General features: G+C 47.9%; 1 protein-coding gene across 1 annotated transcript in view; it reads left to right on the top strand.

Moving 5' to 3' along the window:
- The window catches only part of grm5a (glutamate receptor, metabotropic 5a), a 76301-nt gene extending 65130 nt beyond the window's left edge, over positions 1–11171 (top strand). Inside the window, exons 14-18 of the mRNA XM_036967732.1 lie at positions 4786–4944; positions 5282–5407; positions 5781–5963; positions 7713–7876; positions 8472–11171. Of these exons, the coding sequence (XP_036823627.1) occupies positions 4786–4944; positions 5282–5407; positions 5781–5963; positions 7713–7876; positions 8472–9885 (2046 nt within the window). The 3' untranslated portion in view covers positions 9886–11171. The remainder of the gene's footprint in view (positions 1–4785; positions 4945–5281; positions 5408–5780; positions 5964–7712; positions 7877–8471) is intronic.
- Positions 11172–16527: the final 5356 nt, after the last annotated feature.

Below are 16527 nucleotides of genomic sequence, written 5' to 3'. Positions count from 1 at the left end.
ATAGCTGGTATCCTGACTGTGTTGTTGTTGTTGTTGTTGTTCCAGACTAACCGTATAGCTGGTATCCTGACTGTGTTGTTGTTGTTGTTCCAGACTAACCGTATAGCTGGTATCCTGACTGTGTTGTTGTTGTTCCAGACTAACCATATAGCTAGTATCCTGACTGTGTTGTTGTTGTTCCAGACTAACCGTATAGCTGGTATCCTGACTGTGTTATTGTTTTTCCAGACTAACCGTGTAGCTGGTATCCTGACTGTGTTGTTGTTGTTGTTCCAGACTAACCGTATAGCTGGTATCCTGACTGTGTTGTTGTTGTTGTTCCAGACTAACCGTATAGCTGGTATCCTGACTGTGTTGTTGTTTTTGTTGTTCCAGACTAACCGTATAGCTGGTATCCTGACTGTGTTGTTGTTTTTCCAGACTAACCGTATAGCTGGTATCCTGACTGTGTTGTTGTTGTTGTTCCAGACTAACCGTATAGCTGGTATCCTGACTGTGTTGTTGTTGTTCCAGACTAACCGTATAGCTGGTATCCTGACTGTGTTGTTGTTGTTGTTGTTGTTCCAGACTAACCGTACAGCTCGTATCCTGACTGTGTTGTTGTTGTTCCAGACTAACCGTATAGCTGGTATCCTGACTGTGTTGATGTTTTTCCAGACTAGCCTTATAGCTGGTATCCTGACTGTGTTGTTGTTGTTCCAGACTAGCCTTATAGCTGGTATCCTGACTGTGTTGTTGTTGTTGTTGTTCCAGACTAACCTTATAGCTGGTATCCTGACTGTGTTGTTGTTGTTCCAGACTAACCGTATAGCTGGTATCCTGACTGTGTTGTTGTTGTTGTTGTTGATGTTTTTCCAGACTAACCGTATAGCTGGTACCCTGACTGTGTTGTTGTTGTTGTTCCAGACTAACCGTACAGCTGGTATCCTGACTGTGTTGTTGTTGTTGTTGTTCCAGACTAACCATATAGCTGGTATCCTGACTGTGTTGTTGTTGTTGTTCCAGACTAACCGTACAGCTGGTATCCTGACTGTGTTGTTGTTGTTGTTGTTCCATACTAACCATATAGCTGGTATCCTGACTGTGTTGTTGTTGTTGTTCCAGACTAACCATATAGCTGGTATCCTGACTGTGTTGTTGTTGTTGTTGTTCCAGACTAACCATATAGCTGGTATCCTGACTGTGTTGTTGTTGTTGTTCCAGACCAACCGTACAGCTGGTATCCTGACTGTGTTGTTGTTGTTGTTCCAGAATAACCGTGTAGCTGGTATCCTGACTGTGTTGTTGTTGTTGTTGTTCCAGACTAACCGTATAGCTGGTATCCTGACTGTGTTGTTTTTTTTGTTGTTCCAGACTAACCATATAGCTGGTATTGTCACGCCCTGACCATAGTTTACTTTGTATTTTCTATGTTTTGATTGGTCAGGGTGTGATCTGAGTGGGCATTCTATGTTTCATGTCTTGTTTGTCTATTTCTATGTTCAGCCTGATATGGTTCTCAGTCAGAGGCAGGTGTTCGTCATTGTCTCTGATTGGGAACCATATTTAGGTAGCCTGGGGTTCACTGTGTGTTTGTGGGTGATTGTTCCTGTCTATGTGTTTTTCACCAGATAGGCTGTTTTAGGTTTTCGTTACGTTCATTCACGTTCTTTATTTTGTAGTGTTTGCATTGATTCGTGTTTTACGTTTGTTCATTAAAACATGGATCGCAATCTACACGCTGCATTTTGGTCCGATCCTTGTTCTACCTCTTCATCAGAGGAGGAGATAGAAGAAAACCGTTACAGAATCACCCACCACAAAAGGACCAAGCAGCGTGTCAACAGGCAGGAGCAGCGCGAGGAGAAGCGCAATAAGGATTTCTGGACATGGGAGGAAATCCTCGACGGGAGAGGACCCTGGGCTAAACCAGGGGAGTGTAGCCGCACTAAGGTGCAGCGGGAGAAGAAACAACAGGAACAGCCCAAGGAGGAGTACAGTATGGAGTATACTACTTGGGAGGAGATCGACAGGTGGGCGGCCGACCCAGGGAGAGTGTCGGAGCCCGCCTGGGATTCGCTGGAGCAGTGCGAGGAAGGTTACCGTAGAATGGAGGCGGTGAAAGCAGAGAGGCGCTGGTATGAGAAGGCAGCACGGCGACGCGGATGGAAGCCTGAGAGGCAACCCCAAAAATTTCTTGGGGGGGGCTAACAGGGAGTATGGCTATGCCAGGTAGGAGACCTGGGCAGACTCCCTGTGCTTACCGGGGGGCTAGAGAGACCGGACAGGCACCTTGTTATGCAGTGGTGCGCACGGTGTCTCCAGTGCGGGTGCATGGCCCGGTGCGGTATATTCCAGCTCCGCGTGTCTGCCGGGCTAGATTGAGCGTCGAGCCTAATGCCATGAAGCCGGCTCTACGCAGCTGGTCCCCAGTGCGTCTCCTTGGGCCGGTTTACATGGCACCAGCCTTGCGCTCGGTGTCTCCGGTTCGCCTGCATAGTCCAGTGCGGGCTATTCCACCTCGCCGCACTGGCAGGGCGACCGTGAGCATTCAACCAGGTAAGGTTGGGCAGGCTCGGTGCTCAAGAGCTCCAGTGCGCCTGCACGGTCCGGTTTTTCCAGTACCACCTCCACACCCCAGCCCTCCGGTAGCAGCTCCCCGCACCAGGCTTCCTGTGCGTGTCCTCGGCCCAGTACCACCAGTGCCAGCACCACGCATCAGGCCTACAGTGCGCCTCGCCTGTCCAGCGCTGCCAGAGCCTCCCTCCTCTTCAGCGCTGTCGGAGTCTCCCGCCTGTTTAGCGCTGTCAGAGCTTTCCGCCTCTACAGCGCTGCCGGAGTCTCCCGCCTGTTCGGAACTGCCAGTTTGCAAGGAGCTGCCAGTTTGCAAGGAGCTGCCAGTCTGCAAGGAGCTGCCAGTCTGCAAGGAGCTGCCAGTCTGCAAGGAGCTGCCAGTCTGCAAGGAGCTGCCAGTCTGTAAGGAGCTGCCAGTCTGCATGGAGCTGCCAGTCTGCATGGAGCTGCCAGTCTGCAAGGAGCTGCCAGTCTGCAAGGAGCCGCCAGAGCTGCCTTTCTGCAGGATGCCGCCAAAGCTGCCAGTCTGCAAGGAGCCGCCAGAGCTGCCAGTCTGCAAGGAGCCGCCAGAGCTGCCAGTTAGCATGGAGCAGCCAGAGCCGCCAGTCAGCATGGAGCAGCCAGGGCCGCCAGTCAGCATGGAGCAGCCAGGGCCGCCAGTCAGCATGGAGCAGCCAGGGCCGCCAGTCAGCATGGAGCAGCCAGTCAGCATGGAGCAGCCGGAGCAGCCAGTCAGCATGGAGCAGCCAGAGCAGCCAGTCAGCATGGAGCAGCCAGAGCTGCCAGTCAGCATGGAGCAGCCAGTCAGCATGGAGCAGCCAGAGCTGCCAGTCAGCATGGAGCAGCCAGTCAGCACGGAGCAGCCAGAGCTGTCAGTCAACCAGACTCTTCCAGATCTGCCAGTCGACCAGACTCTTCCAGATCTGCCAGTCGACCAGACTCTTCCAGATCTGCCAGTCGACCAGACTCTTCCAGATCTGCCAGTCGTGCAGACTCTTCCAGATCTGTCAGTCGTCCAGACTCTTCCAGATCTGCCAGTCGACCAGACTCTTCCAGATCTGCCAGTCGACCAGACTCTTCCAGATCTGCCAGTCGACCAGACTCTTCCAGATCTGCCAGTCGACCAGACTCTTCCAGATCTGCCAGTCGTCCAGACTCTTCCAGATCTGCCAGTCGTCCAGACTCTTCCAGATCTGCCAGTCGACCAGACTCTTCCAGATCTGCCAGTCGACCAGACTCTTCCAGATCTGCCAGTCGACCAGACTCTTCCAGATCTGCCAGTCGACCAGACTCTTCCAGATCCGCCAGTCGACCAGATTCTCCCAGATCCACCAGTCGACCAGATTCTCCCAGATCCGCCAGTCGACCAGATTCTTCCAGATCTGCTAGTCGACCAGGATCTGCTGAAACCGCCAGCCAGCCAGGTTCTGGTAGTTTCTACTACCTGCCTGGGCTTCCTCTCAGTGCTGAGCTTCTTCTCAGTGCTGAGCTTCCTCTCAGTGCTGAGCTACCCATCTGTCCCGAGTTACCTCTGTCCCGAGCTGTCCCTCTGTCCCATGTTATCATTGTGGTGGGTAACCTATTTAGGGACGTTTAGGAGGGGGATTAAAACTGTCATGGAGTGGGGTCCACGTCCAGCGCCAGAGCCGCCACCGCGGACAGATGCCCACCCAGACCCTCCCCTATAGGTTCAGGTTTTGCGGCCGGAGTCCGCACCTTGGGGGGGGGGTACTGTCACGCCCTGACCATAGTTTACTTTGTATTTTCTATGTTTTGATTGGTCAGGGTGTGATCTGAGTGGGCATTCTATGTTTCATGTCTTGTTTGTCTATTTCTATGTTCAGCCTGATATGGTTCTCAGTCAGAGGCAGGTGTTCGTCATTGTCTCTGATTGGGAACCATATTTAGGTAGCCTGGGGTTCACTGTGTGTTTGTGGGTGATTGTTCCTGTCTATGTGTTTTTCACCAGATAGGCTGTTTTAGGTTTTCGTTACGTTCATTCACGTTCTTTATTTTGTAGTGTTTGCATTGATTCGTGTTTTACGTTTGTTCATTAAAACATGGATCGCAATCTACACGCTGCATTTTGGTCCGATCCTTGTTCTACCTCTTCATCAGAGGAGGAGATAGAAGAAAACCGTTACAGGTATCCTGACTGTGTTGTTGTTGTTGTTGTTCCAGACTAACCGTATAGCTGGTATCCTGACTGTGTTGTTTTTTTTGTTGTTCCAGACTAACCGTATAGCCCGAATCCTGGCTGGCAGTAAGAAGAAAATCTGTACCAAGAAGCCCAGGTTCATGTCAGCCTGCGCTCAGCTGGTCATCGCCTCCCTACTCATCCTGCTACAACTAGGAATCATAGTAGCTCTGTTCATTATGCAACCACCACAGGTAAGAATGGAGAGGAGGGAGGGAAGGAGGGAAAGGGGGATACCTAGTCAGTTGTACAACTGAATGCATTCAACTGTACCCCTCTGAATCAGAGATGTACGGGGGCCTGCCTTAATCGGCGTCCACATCATCGTCAGGAAGGGAAGCAGGTGGGCTGGAGGGAGGGATGGAAGGAGTTACGGGATCGGGAGCGGAAGGAGGAGGGACGGAGGAACAGGGAGTGGAGGGAGGGATGGAGGGAGTGAAAGAGAGTGGTGACATTTCACGGGAGAAATTTACAGTTAACAGAAAGCAAAATGACAATGTGTGTGTCTGCGTGTGATTGATTCTCCACCAGGTGATCTATGACTACCCCAGTATCAGCGAGGTCCATCTAATCTGCAACCTGACGACACTCGGAGTAGTAACTCCTCTGGGTTATAACGGCCTGCTCATCCTCAGCTGTACCTTCTACGCCTTTAAGGTGACAGACAGACAGACAGACTGACACACACACAGAGACACACACCCAGAGACACACACCCAGAGACACACACCCAGAGACACACACACAGAGACACACACACACACAGACAGACACACACACACACAGAGACACACACACAGAGACACACACACAGAGACACACACACAGAGACACACACACAGAGACACACACACATACAGACAGACAGACAGACAGACAGACAGACAGACAGACAGACAGACAGACAGACAGACAGACACACACAGACAGAGACACACACACAGACAGACAGACAGACAGACAGACAGACACCCACACAACACACCTCTTCTCTTCTCCATGGTAATTAGTTCCTCTCTGTGTCCCTCAGACCCGTAACGTTCCTGCTAACTTCAATGAGGCTAAGTATATAGCCTTCACCATGTACACCACCTGCATCATCTGGCTGGCCTTCGTCCCGATCTACTTCGGCTCCAACTACAAGATCATCACCATGTGTTTCAGTGTTAGTCTCTCTGCTACTGTGGCTCTCTGCTGCATGTTTGCCCCCAAGGTAGGACACACACACACACACACACACACACACACACACACACACACACACACACACACACACACACACACACTTAGATACAGTTGAAGTCGGAAGTTTACATACACCTTAGCCAAACACATTTCATCTCAGTTTCTCACCATTCCTGACATTTAATCCTCGTAAAAATTCCCTGTTTAGGTCAGTTATGATCACCACTTTATTTTCAGAATGTGAAATGTCAAAATAATAGTAGAGAGAATGATTTAATTCAGCTTTTATTTCTTTCATCACATTCCCAGTGGGTCAGAAGTTGAAATAAACTCAATTAGTATTTGGTAGCATTGCCTTTAAGTTGTTTAACTTGGGTAAAATCTTTTCGGGTATCCTCCCACAAGCTTCACACAATGGGGTTGGGGGAATTTCGGCCCATTCCTCCTGACAGAGCTGGTGTAACTGAGTCAGGTTTATAGGCCTCCTTGCTCACACTCGCTTTTCCAGTTCTGCCCATACATTTTCTATAGGATTGAGGTCAATAATATTGATGCGCTCCGAGGGTGAAACGCTCACAAACGAACAATCTGACAACATCTGGATTTACCAAAGCCCAGAGCGCACTCTGGCACTCCAGATTGAATTTACGAACACACCCAAAATCGTAAAATGTCTAGCTAGTCTTTTGTTATGCTAACAAGCTAGCAAGAGGTTGCATAGCAACAACATCAACATCTGGTAGACAGGTGAAGCGCTGGTACGCTCAACTGAAAGGATACAGTTCAGATACAGTATACTAAAATTAACTAATAGTATGTAGTATACAGTATGTTGGTATGGGTACTCATTAAGCATGTAGTATTCAGTATGTTAGTATGTTAGTACTCATTAAGTATGTAGTATACAGTATGTTGGTATGGGTACTCATTAAGTACATAGCATACAGTATGTTAGTATGGGTACTCATTAAGTATGTAGTATACAGTATGTTGATATGGGTATTCGGACACAGATTTAAACAGCATGTACACATACTTAGACAGCATGTACACACACTTAGACAGTATTTACACACATTAGACAGCATGTACACACACTTAGACAGCATTTACACACACTTAGACAGCATTTACACACACTTAGACAGCATTCACACACACTTAGACAGCATTTACACACACTTAGACAGCATTTACACGCACTTAGACAGCATTTACACACACTTAGACCGTTTTCACACACACTTAGACAGCATTCACACACACTTAGACAGCATGTACACACACTTAGACAGCATTTACACACGCTTAGACAGCATTTACACACACTTAGACAGCATTCACACACACACACACACACTTAGACAGCATTTACACACACTTAGACAGCATTTACACACACTTAGACAGCATTCACACACACTTAGACAGCATTCACACACACTTAGACAGCATTTACACACACTTAGACAGCATTTACATGCACTTAGACAGCATTTACACACACTTAGACCATTTTCACACACACTTAGACAGCATTCACACACACTTAGACAGCATGTACACACACTTAGACAGCATTTACACACGCTTAGACAGCATTTACACACACTTAGACAGCATTTACACACACTTAGACAACATTTACACACACTTAGACAGCATTTACACACACTTAGACAACATTTACACATATTAAAAAACATACACAGAAGTATTACTGCTGATGAATGGTGTGATTACTTTTTATCTCTCTCTGTGTGTGTGTCTTCCCCAGGTATACATCATGCTGGCAAAGCCGGAGAAGAACGTACGGAGTGCCTTCACCACCTCTACCCAGGTCCGTATGCATGTAGGGGATGCCAAGACAGCCGCTAACGCTGCCAAACCCAAGACCATGGCTGGACTCTTCAGAAGGAAGGGGTCTGAAGAAAACCTCAGGTACCGTAAGGGTCAGGGGTTAGAGGTTAGTAGCCGAGTCAAAGAGCATGGCGGGCCTGTTCAGATGACATCTGGATCTGGGCGGGACTGTGTCAGGTACTGAAGTCAGTTAGGATTTAGGAGGTTAAAGGTCAGAGTATATCAGGTACTGGAGTCAGTTAGGATTTAGGGGTTTGAGGTCAGAGTATATCAGGTACTGGAGTCAGTTAGGATTTAGGGGTTTGAGGTCAGAGTATATCAGGTACTGGAGTCAGTTAGGATTTAGGGGTTAAAGGTCAGAGTATATCAGATACTGGGGTCAGTTAGGATTTAGGGGTTAGAGGTCAGAGTAAAACATTTCCCAAAAAATTACCTTTCAAGATGCATACAGACACTACCATATCAGTTCACCCTCTAGTTCTCCCTGCAGCTCCAACAAGAAGTAAGCACGGCGAAGAGGTCAACGGTTAGAGGTCAGGGGTTAGCGGTCAAATATTTAACCCTGTTGCATGTCATCCCCCTCCCAGCTCCAACTGTAAGTCAGTAAGGTTAGGGGTTAGAGGTTAGAGGTCAGTTAGGTTTTAAACCCTGTTGTATTATGTCATCCCCCTCCCAGCTCCAACGGCAAGTCGGTGTCGTGGTCTCAGAATGAGCGCAGCGGCTACAGACCCAACCTGTGGAAGAGGATCTCTATCCACATCAAGAAGAAGGAGGAGGTCAACCAGACAGCCATCATTAAGCCCTTCTCTAAGGGGGCGGGCACCCCCGACCTCGCCCCCGCCACGCCCCAACTTGGGGACAGGGGGGTCTACGACGAACCTCAGGGGGCGCAGCATTACCCCCCTGGAACCTACCCCTGCCCTCCCTCGCCTCATGTTGGAGCATACCGCCGCTGTCCCTCCTCACCCTCCCCACTAGCCCTGCCCACAGTCAGCCAAAGCGTTGGAGGCTTCCACCCTTGCCCTCCCTCGCCTCACGCTGGAACCTACCACCCATGTCCCCCCCGGGGGGCTCAGGGGTCCCAGGACGGAGAGGAGATCAGGGCTCTGCCATACTACATGACAGAGAGGCCTCAGACAAGGGTGTATGGCGGAGTGGGCAAGATGGGGGGTGGTGGTGGTATGGGGGGCATAGGTGATATTGGTAGTGTTGGTAGGGGTGTAGGTATGGGGGGCATAGGTGATATTGGTGGTGGTGGTAGGGGTGTAGGTATGGGGGGCATAGGTGATATTGGTGGTGTTGGTAGGGGTGTAGGTATGGGGGGCATAGGTGATATTGGTGGTGGTGGTAGGGGTGTAGGTATGGGGGGCATAGGTGATATTGGTGGTGGTGGTAGGGGTGTAGGTATGGGGGGCATAGGTGATATTGGCGGTGTTGGTAGGGGTGTAGGTATGGGGGGCATAGGTGATATTGGTGGTGGTGGTGGGGTTGGTAATACTGGTGTGGGTGATTTAGACATGGATATAGGTGTTGGTGGTATAGGTGACAGGGGTATTGGTGTGGGCACGGTGGGCAGTCAGCCCCAGGGCTCCAACATCATGGATCAGATTAGCTGTGTGGTGAACCGTTTCACCGCCAACATCAGCCAGCTCAACAACATGATGCTCCCTGGGTCGCCACCGGAGGGAGCTGACCCCCCTCCTCCGGGTCCAGGCCTCACCCCCGCCCCATGCCCTCCTCCCTACATCCTACCCCGCACCAGACAGCCAAATACCACAGTCACCACCTACGCTGAAGTAGCAGCCATCGCCGCCTCTAACCATGGCAACCCCCGGGTGGGTGGGTCGGTCGGTGTGGTCTATGGTCCTGGGGGCGGGGTGTGTGGTACTGCAGCGGTGAGAACCACAGAGCTGCTGGAGGAGCTGGCTGCTCTGGCCCCTCCTTCCCCGTTTAGAGACTCCTCCCTGGAGTCGCCTGGCACCACGCCCCCCTCCCTGGCCTCGGAGTCTGCCCTGGGTGAGCCCTGTCCCCCGGGGAAATATGACAGACTGATGCTACGGCACTACAGCCAGAGCTCCTCTTCCCTGTAAACTCCTCCTCCACTTCTTCCTCTTCCCTGTAAACTCCTCCTCCTCTTCCCTGTAAACTCCTCCTCCTCTTCCTCCTCTTCCCTGTAAACTCCTCCTCCCCTTCCATGTAAACTCCCCCTCTACTAGAGATGTGTTCTGTGGAATAAGAGGTTAGAATATGAAGTTTTGCATTTGGAGATTTAGTTGTGCACAGTTGGAGAAACAGGAAATGAGAGGAGAGCTGTACAACAGTGCTGGATGAGCTACACAATATTTACTCAACTTTATTTCCTTTCCTTGGATAAGAGCCATAGTTTCTCCCCCCTGAGAGTGTTGGGGGACGCCAGGAGGAGAGACAGGGGGAGGGCCTCAGGACCGCAGTACAGCCACATTAAAGACTGAAGGGCCTCAGGACCGCAGTACAGCCACACTAAAGACTGAAGGGCCTCAGGACCCCAGTACAGCCACATTAAAAGGCCTCAGGACCCCAGTACAGCCACATTAAAAGGCCTCAGGACCCCAGTACAGCCACATTAAAGACTGAAGGGCCTCAGTACAGCCACATTAAAGACTGAAGGGCCTCAGGACCCCAGTACAGCCACATTAAAGACTGAAGGGCCTCAGGACCGCAGTACAGCCACACTAAAGACTGAAAGGGTCTCAGGACCGCAGTACAGCCACATTAAAGACTGAAGGGCCTCAGGACCCCAGTACAGCCACATTAAAGACTGAACGGCCTCAGTACAGCCACATTAAAGACTGAAGGGCCTCAGGACCGCAGTACAGCCACACTAAAGACTGAAAGGGTCTCAGGACCGCAGTACAGCCACATTAAAGACTGAAGGGCCTCAGGGCCTCAGTACAGCCACATTAAAGGGTCTCAGGACCGCAGTACAGCCACATTAAAGACTGAAGGGCCTCAGGACCGCAGTTCAGCCACACTAAAGACTGAACGGCCTCAGTACAGCCACATTAAAGACTGAAGGGCCTCAGGACCCCAGTACAGCCACATTAAAGACTGAACGGCCTCAGTACAGCCACATTAAAGACTGAAGGGCCTCAGGACCCCAGTACAGCCACATTAAAGACTGAACGGCCTCAGTACAGCCACATTAAAGACTGAAGGGCCTCAGGACCGCAGTTCAGCCACACTAAAGACTGAAAGGGTCTCAGGACCGCAGTACAGCTTCACTGAAGACTAGAAGTAAAGACATGCTGTTGCTGCCAGCTGAGCTGATGGGTGACTGACTGCCTGACTGACTGACTGACTGCCTGGCTGACTGACTGTCTGACTGACTGCCTGACTGTCTGACTGACTGACTGCCTGACTGACTGCCTGACTGACTGCCTGGCTGACTGCCTGTCTGACTGACTGACTGTCTGACTGGCTGACTGCCTGGCTGACTGACTGATTGACTGACTGACTGCCTGTCTGACTGCCTGGCTGACTGACTGACTGCCTGGCTGACTGCCTGACTGACTGACTGCCTGGCTGACTGACTGACTGACTGACTGCCTGGCTGACTGCCTGTCTGACTGACTGACTGTCTGACTGGCTGACTGCCTGGCTGACTGACTGACTGCCTGGCTGACTGCCTGACTGACTGACTGCCTGGCTGACTGACTGACTGCCTGACTGACTGCCTGGCTGACTGCCTGACTGACTGACTGCCTGACTGACTGCCTGACTGACTGACTGACTGCCTGACTGACTGACTGCCTGGCCGAACACCTGAAAAATCAACAAAGTCTCAGTTTCTGAGAGCACAGATGGACGACACAACATGTGGATTGTAACAGTTCAGAGCTCAGGTCCTCCTGAGTTAAGGCATGTGTCAGGACGCACTGACAGCTGAGCAGTGGCAGGAGCAATAATGACTATGCCACACCTACATCACAACCTCGTCCAATCAGAGGTCACTTCACCAGACTCAATGCCTCCCAATAGGTGTTGGCAGATCGGTCAAAATTCAGGCAATGACTGGACCTATTCCTGTTCTTCTTCTGTTTTAGTCCCTGCCCAAAACAGTGACACTTCTTTCAGTGGAAATCACTTCCCAGACAAAACCCCCGAAACTGCTAAATTCCTGTCAGTAACACAACAACGTGACAATAAATCACCTGACATCTCTGTTTGGGAGGAATACCAGAGCAGTGCCAACAACTGTGATGACAGTTTACCAGAGCTACTGTCTTCTAGGACTCCTCCCCCAGCCTGAATAACTATTCTAGGACTCCTCCCCCAGCCTGGATAACTCTTCTAGGACTCTTCCCCCGGCCTGAAAAACTCTTCTAGGATTCCTCCCCCAGCCTGAATAACTCTTATAGGACTCCTCCCCCAGCATGAATAACTCTTCTAGGACTCCTCCCCCAGCCTGAATAACTCTTCTAGCACTCCTCCCCCAGCCTGAATAACTCTTCTAGGACTCCTCCCCCAGCCTGAATAACTCTTCTAGGACTCCTCCCCCAGCCTAAATAACTCTTCTAGGACTCCTCCCCCAGCCTGGTTAACTCTTCTAGACTCGTCCCCCAGCCTGAATAACTCTTCTAGGACTCCTCCCCCAGCCTGGTTAACTCTTATAGGACTCCTCACCCAGCCTGATTAACTCTTCTAGGACTCCTCCCCCAGCCTGGATAACTCTTCTAAGACTCCTCCCCCAGCCTGGTTAACTCTTATAGGACTCCTCCCCCAGCCTGATTAACTCTTCTAGGACTCCTCCCCCAAGCCTGATGAACTCTTCTAGGACTCCTCCCCCAGCCTGGTTAACTCTTCTAGGACTCCTCCCCCAGCCTGGATAACTCTTATAGGACTCCTCCCCCAGCCTGATTAACTCTTCTAGGACTCCTCCCCCAGCCTGGATAACTCTTACAGGACTCCTCCCCCAGCCTGGTTAACTCTTCTAGGACTCCTCCCCCAGCCTGGATAACTTTTCTAGGACTCCTCCCCCAGCCTGGTTAACTCTTATAGGACTCCTCACCCAGCCTGATTAACTCTTCTAGGACTCCTCCCCCAGCCTGCTTAACTAAATCAGAACAGCATAAAAACTATTTACAGAAACGTACAAAACACGTCTACTACTACTACTACTGCTCCTACTACTACTGTTACTACTACTACTACTAATACTACTACTATTACTACTACTACAGTTACTACTACTACTGTCACTTCTACAACTGTTACTACTACTACTACTACTACTACTATTACTACTACTTCTGTTACTACTACTACTGTCACTTCTACAAATGTTACTACTACTACTACTTCTACTACTACTACTGTTACTACTACTACTCCTGCTACTACTACTACTACTACTACTGTTACTACTACTACTACTACTACTACTACTATTATTACTACTACTGTTACTACTACTACTGTCACTTCTACAACTGTTACTACTACTACTACTACTACTATTGTTACTACTACTACTCCTGCTACTACTACTACTACTACTACTACTAATGCTACTACTACTACTACTACTAATGTTACTACTACTACTACTACTGCTGTTACTATTACTACTACTACTGTTACTACTACTACTACTACTACTACTGCTACTACAACCACTTTTACTACTACTACCACCACTGTTACTACTACTTCTACTACTGTTACTACTACTACTACTACTGTTACTACTACTACTACTACTACTACTGCTACTACAACCACTTTTACTACTACTACCACCACTGTTACTACTACTTCTACTACTGTTACTACTACTACTACTACTGTTACTACTACTACTACTTCTACTACTGTTACTACTACTACTACTACTTGTACTACTACTACTGTTACTACTACTACTGTTAATACTGCTACTACTACTACTACTGTTACTACTACTACTTCCACTGTTACTACTACTACTACTGTTACTACTACTACTACTGTTACTACTACTACTACTAATCATGTTACTACTAATACTACTAATACTACCATTTCTACTACTACTATTACTATTGTTACTACTGCTACTACCATTAGTAATAGTAACAGTACAATAGTAGAAATTGTAGTATTGGTAGTAGTAACAGTAGTAGTAGCAGCAGTAGTATTAGTAGCAGTAGTAGTAGTAACAGAAGTAGTAGTAGTAGTAGTAACAGTAGTAGTAGCAGCAGTAGTATTAGTATAATTAGTAGTAGTAACAGTAGTAGTGGCAGTGGTAGTAGTTGTAGTAACAGTCATAGTAGTAACAGTAGTAGTATCAGTAGTAGTAGTAACAGTGGTAGGGTAGTAGTAGTAGTAGTAGTAACAGTGGTAGTACTAGTAGTAGTACCAGTAGTAGTAGTGGTAGTATTGACAGTAGTAATAGTAGTAGTAGTAACAGTAGTAGTAGTAACAGTAGTAGTAGTCGTATTTGTAGTAGTAGTAGTAGTAGTAGTAACAGTAGTAGTAGTAACAGTAGTAGTAACAGTTGTAACAGTAGCAGTAGTAACGGTGGTACCAGTAGTAGTAGTAACAGTAACAGTAGTACCAGTAGTAGCAGTAACAGTAACAGTAGCAGTAACAGCAGTAGTAGTAGTGGCAGTAGTAACGGTAGTAGTAGTAACAGTAGTAGTAGTACCAGTAGTACCAGTAGTTGTAGTACACCTTTAAGGTATGTTATTAAAGTAGTTGTCCAGTGTTTTCAGATTTCTTTGAAATATGACCTATAACTATCTACAATATGAGTGAAGTTTTCTTTCCAAAAATTGTACTTAAGTTTGATAAAAAGCAGTGTTTCTTTGTTTGAATGGTGTGGGTGTATACCCTAACAACAGAATGGTGTGGGTGTATACCCTAACAACAGAATGGTGTGGGTGTATACCCTAACAACAGAATGGTGTGGGTGTATACCCTAACAACAGAATGGTGTGGGTGTATACCCTAACAACAGAATGGTGTGGGTGTATACCCTAACAACAGAATGGTGTGGGTGTATACCCTAACAACAGAATGGTGTGGGTGTATACCCTAACAACAGAATGGTGTGGGTGTATACCCTAACAACAGAATGGTGTGGGTGTATACCCTAACAACAGAATGGTGTGGGTGTATACCCTAACAACAGAATGGTGTGGGTGTATACCCTAACAACAGAATGGTGTGGGTGTATACCCTAACAACAGAATGGTGTGGGTGTATACCCTAACAACAGAATGGTGTGGGTGTATACCCTAACAACAGAATGGTGTGGGTGTATACCCTAACAACAGAATGGTGTGGGTGTATACCCTAACAACAGAATGGTGTGGGTGTATACCCTAACAACAGAATGGTGTGGGTGTATACCCTAACAACAGAATGGTGTGGGTGTATACCCTAACAACAGAATGGTGTGGGTGTATACCCTAACAACAGAATGGTGTGGGTGTATACCCTAACAACAGAATGGTGTGGGTGTATACCCTAACAACAGAATGGTGTGGGTGTATACCCTAACAACAGAATGGTGTGGGTGTATACCCTAACAACAGAATGGTGTGGGTGTATACCCTAACAACAGAATGGTGTGGGTTTATACCCCAACAACAGAATGGTGTGGGTGTATACCCTAACAACAGAATGTTGTGGGTGTATACCCTAACAACAGAATGGTGTGGGTTTTTACCCCAACAACAGAATGGTGTGGGTTTATACCCCAACAACAGAATGGTGTGGGTTTTTACCCCAACAACAGAATGGTGTGGGTGTATACCCTAACAACAGAATGGTGTGGGTTTTTACCCCAACAACAGAATGGTGTGGGTTTTTACCCCAACAACAGAATGTTGTGGGTGTATACCCTAACAACAGAATGGTGTGGGTTTATACCCCAACAACAGAATGGTGTGGGTTTATACCGATCAATAAAGATTCATGTTCATGTCAAGCAAACAGACCATATTATATTTAAAAACTTTGCTAATAAAATAGATCAGTTGTTGTATCACTTGCAATATGCCCAAGCTGAGAAAAAAAAATATGTAAATAATGATGTTTTTAATTTGACTGGACTGATGCTACCTGATAACTGGGCAGTTGCTTCAAAGTAACAGATTGAAACGTAATGTTATACTGGTTCTGATTCTCTAGAGTTGACTAACTAGATTTAGTGATCTGAATGTACATCATTATTATTATTGTTAACTAGTTACTATCAGGCTGCCTCCCAAGTGGCACCGTGTTCCCTATAGGAGGAAGCTACTTCTGACCAGGCCCCCATAGTGGGAGCCTCGTCAGTTGATGTAGACAAATACAACACTCAGGATGTGGTATGAACTTAGAACCAAAATACTCTACCTGCTCATACCGTCACACACACACACACACACACACACACACACACACACACACACACACACACACACACACACACACACACACACACACACACAAGCGACATGTTATGTGATTCTCTGTGATTGGCTGACTACCTCGATGTGCTTCAGATCTGCATGTTGACAATACTGTTTTGTAAAATAAGTGACTCGTATTTTATATAGAAAGGGAACAATACTGGCGATTTGGCTTTTTTTTGTCATATCTTGTAATATGGCAAATTGTTCAACTTTGTTTGAAGCATGTTGTAATATATTAAGAATATGAAATGTGCCAATAGGACAGCTTTGAAAATGTATTGGTTTTATTCTAATCTAATTCTACTCTTTTTC

Source organism: Oncorhynchus mykiss, chromosome Y (assembly GCF_013265735.2).
Source record: "Oncorhynchus mykiss isolate Arlee chromosome Y, USDA_OmykA_1.1, whole genome shotgun sequence".
In the NCBI taxonomy this organism is placed as follows: Eukaryota; Metazoa; Chordata; class Actinopteri; order Salmoniformes; family Salmonidae; genus Oncorhynchus; species Oncorhynchus mykiss.
The sequence above is the reverse complement of the archived record's forward strand: the minus strand, read 5'-3'. Positions and strand labels throughout refer to the sequence as shown.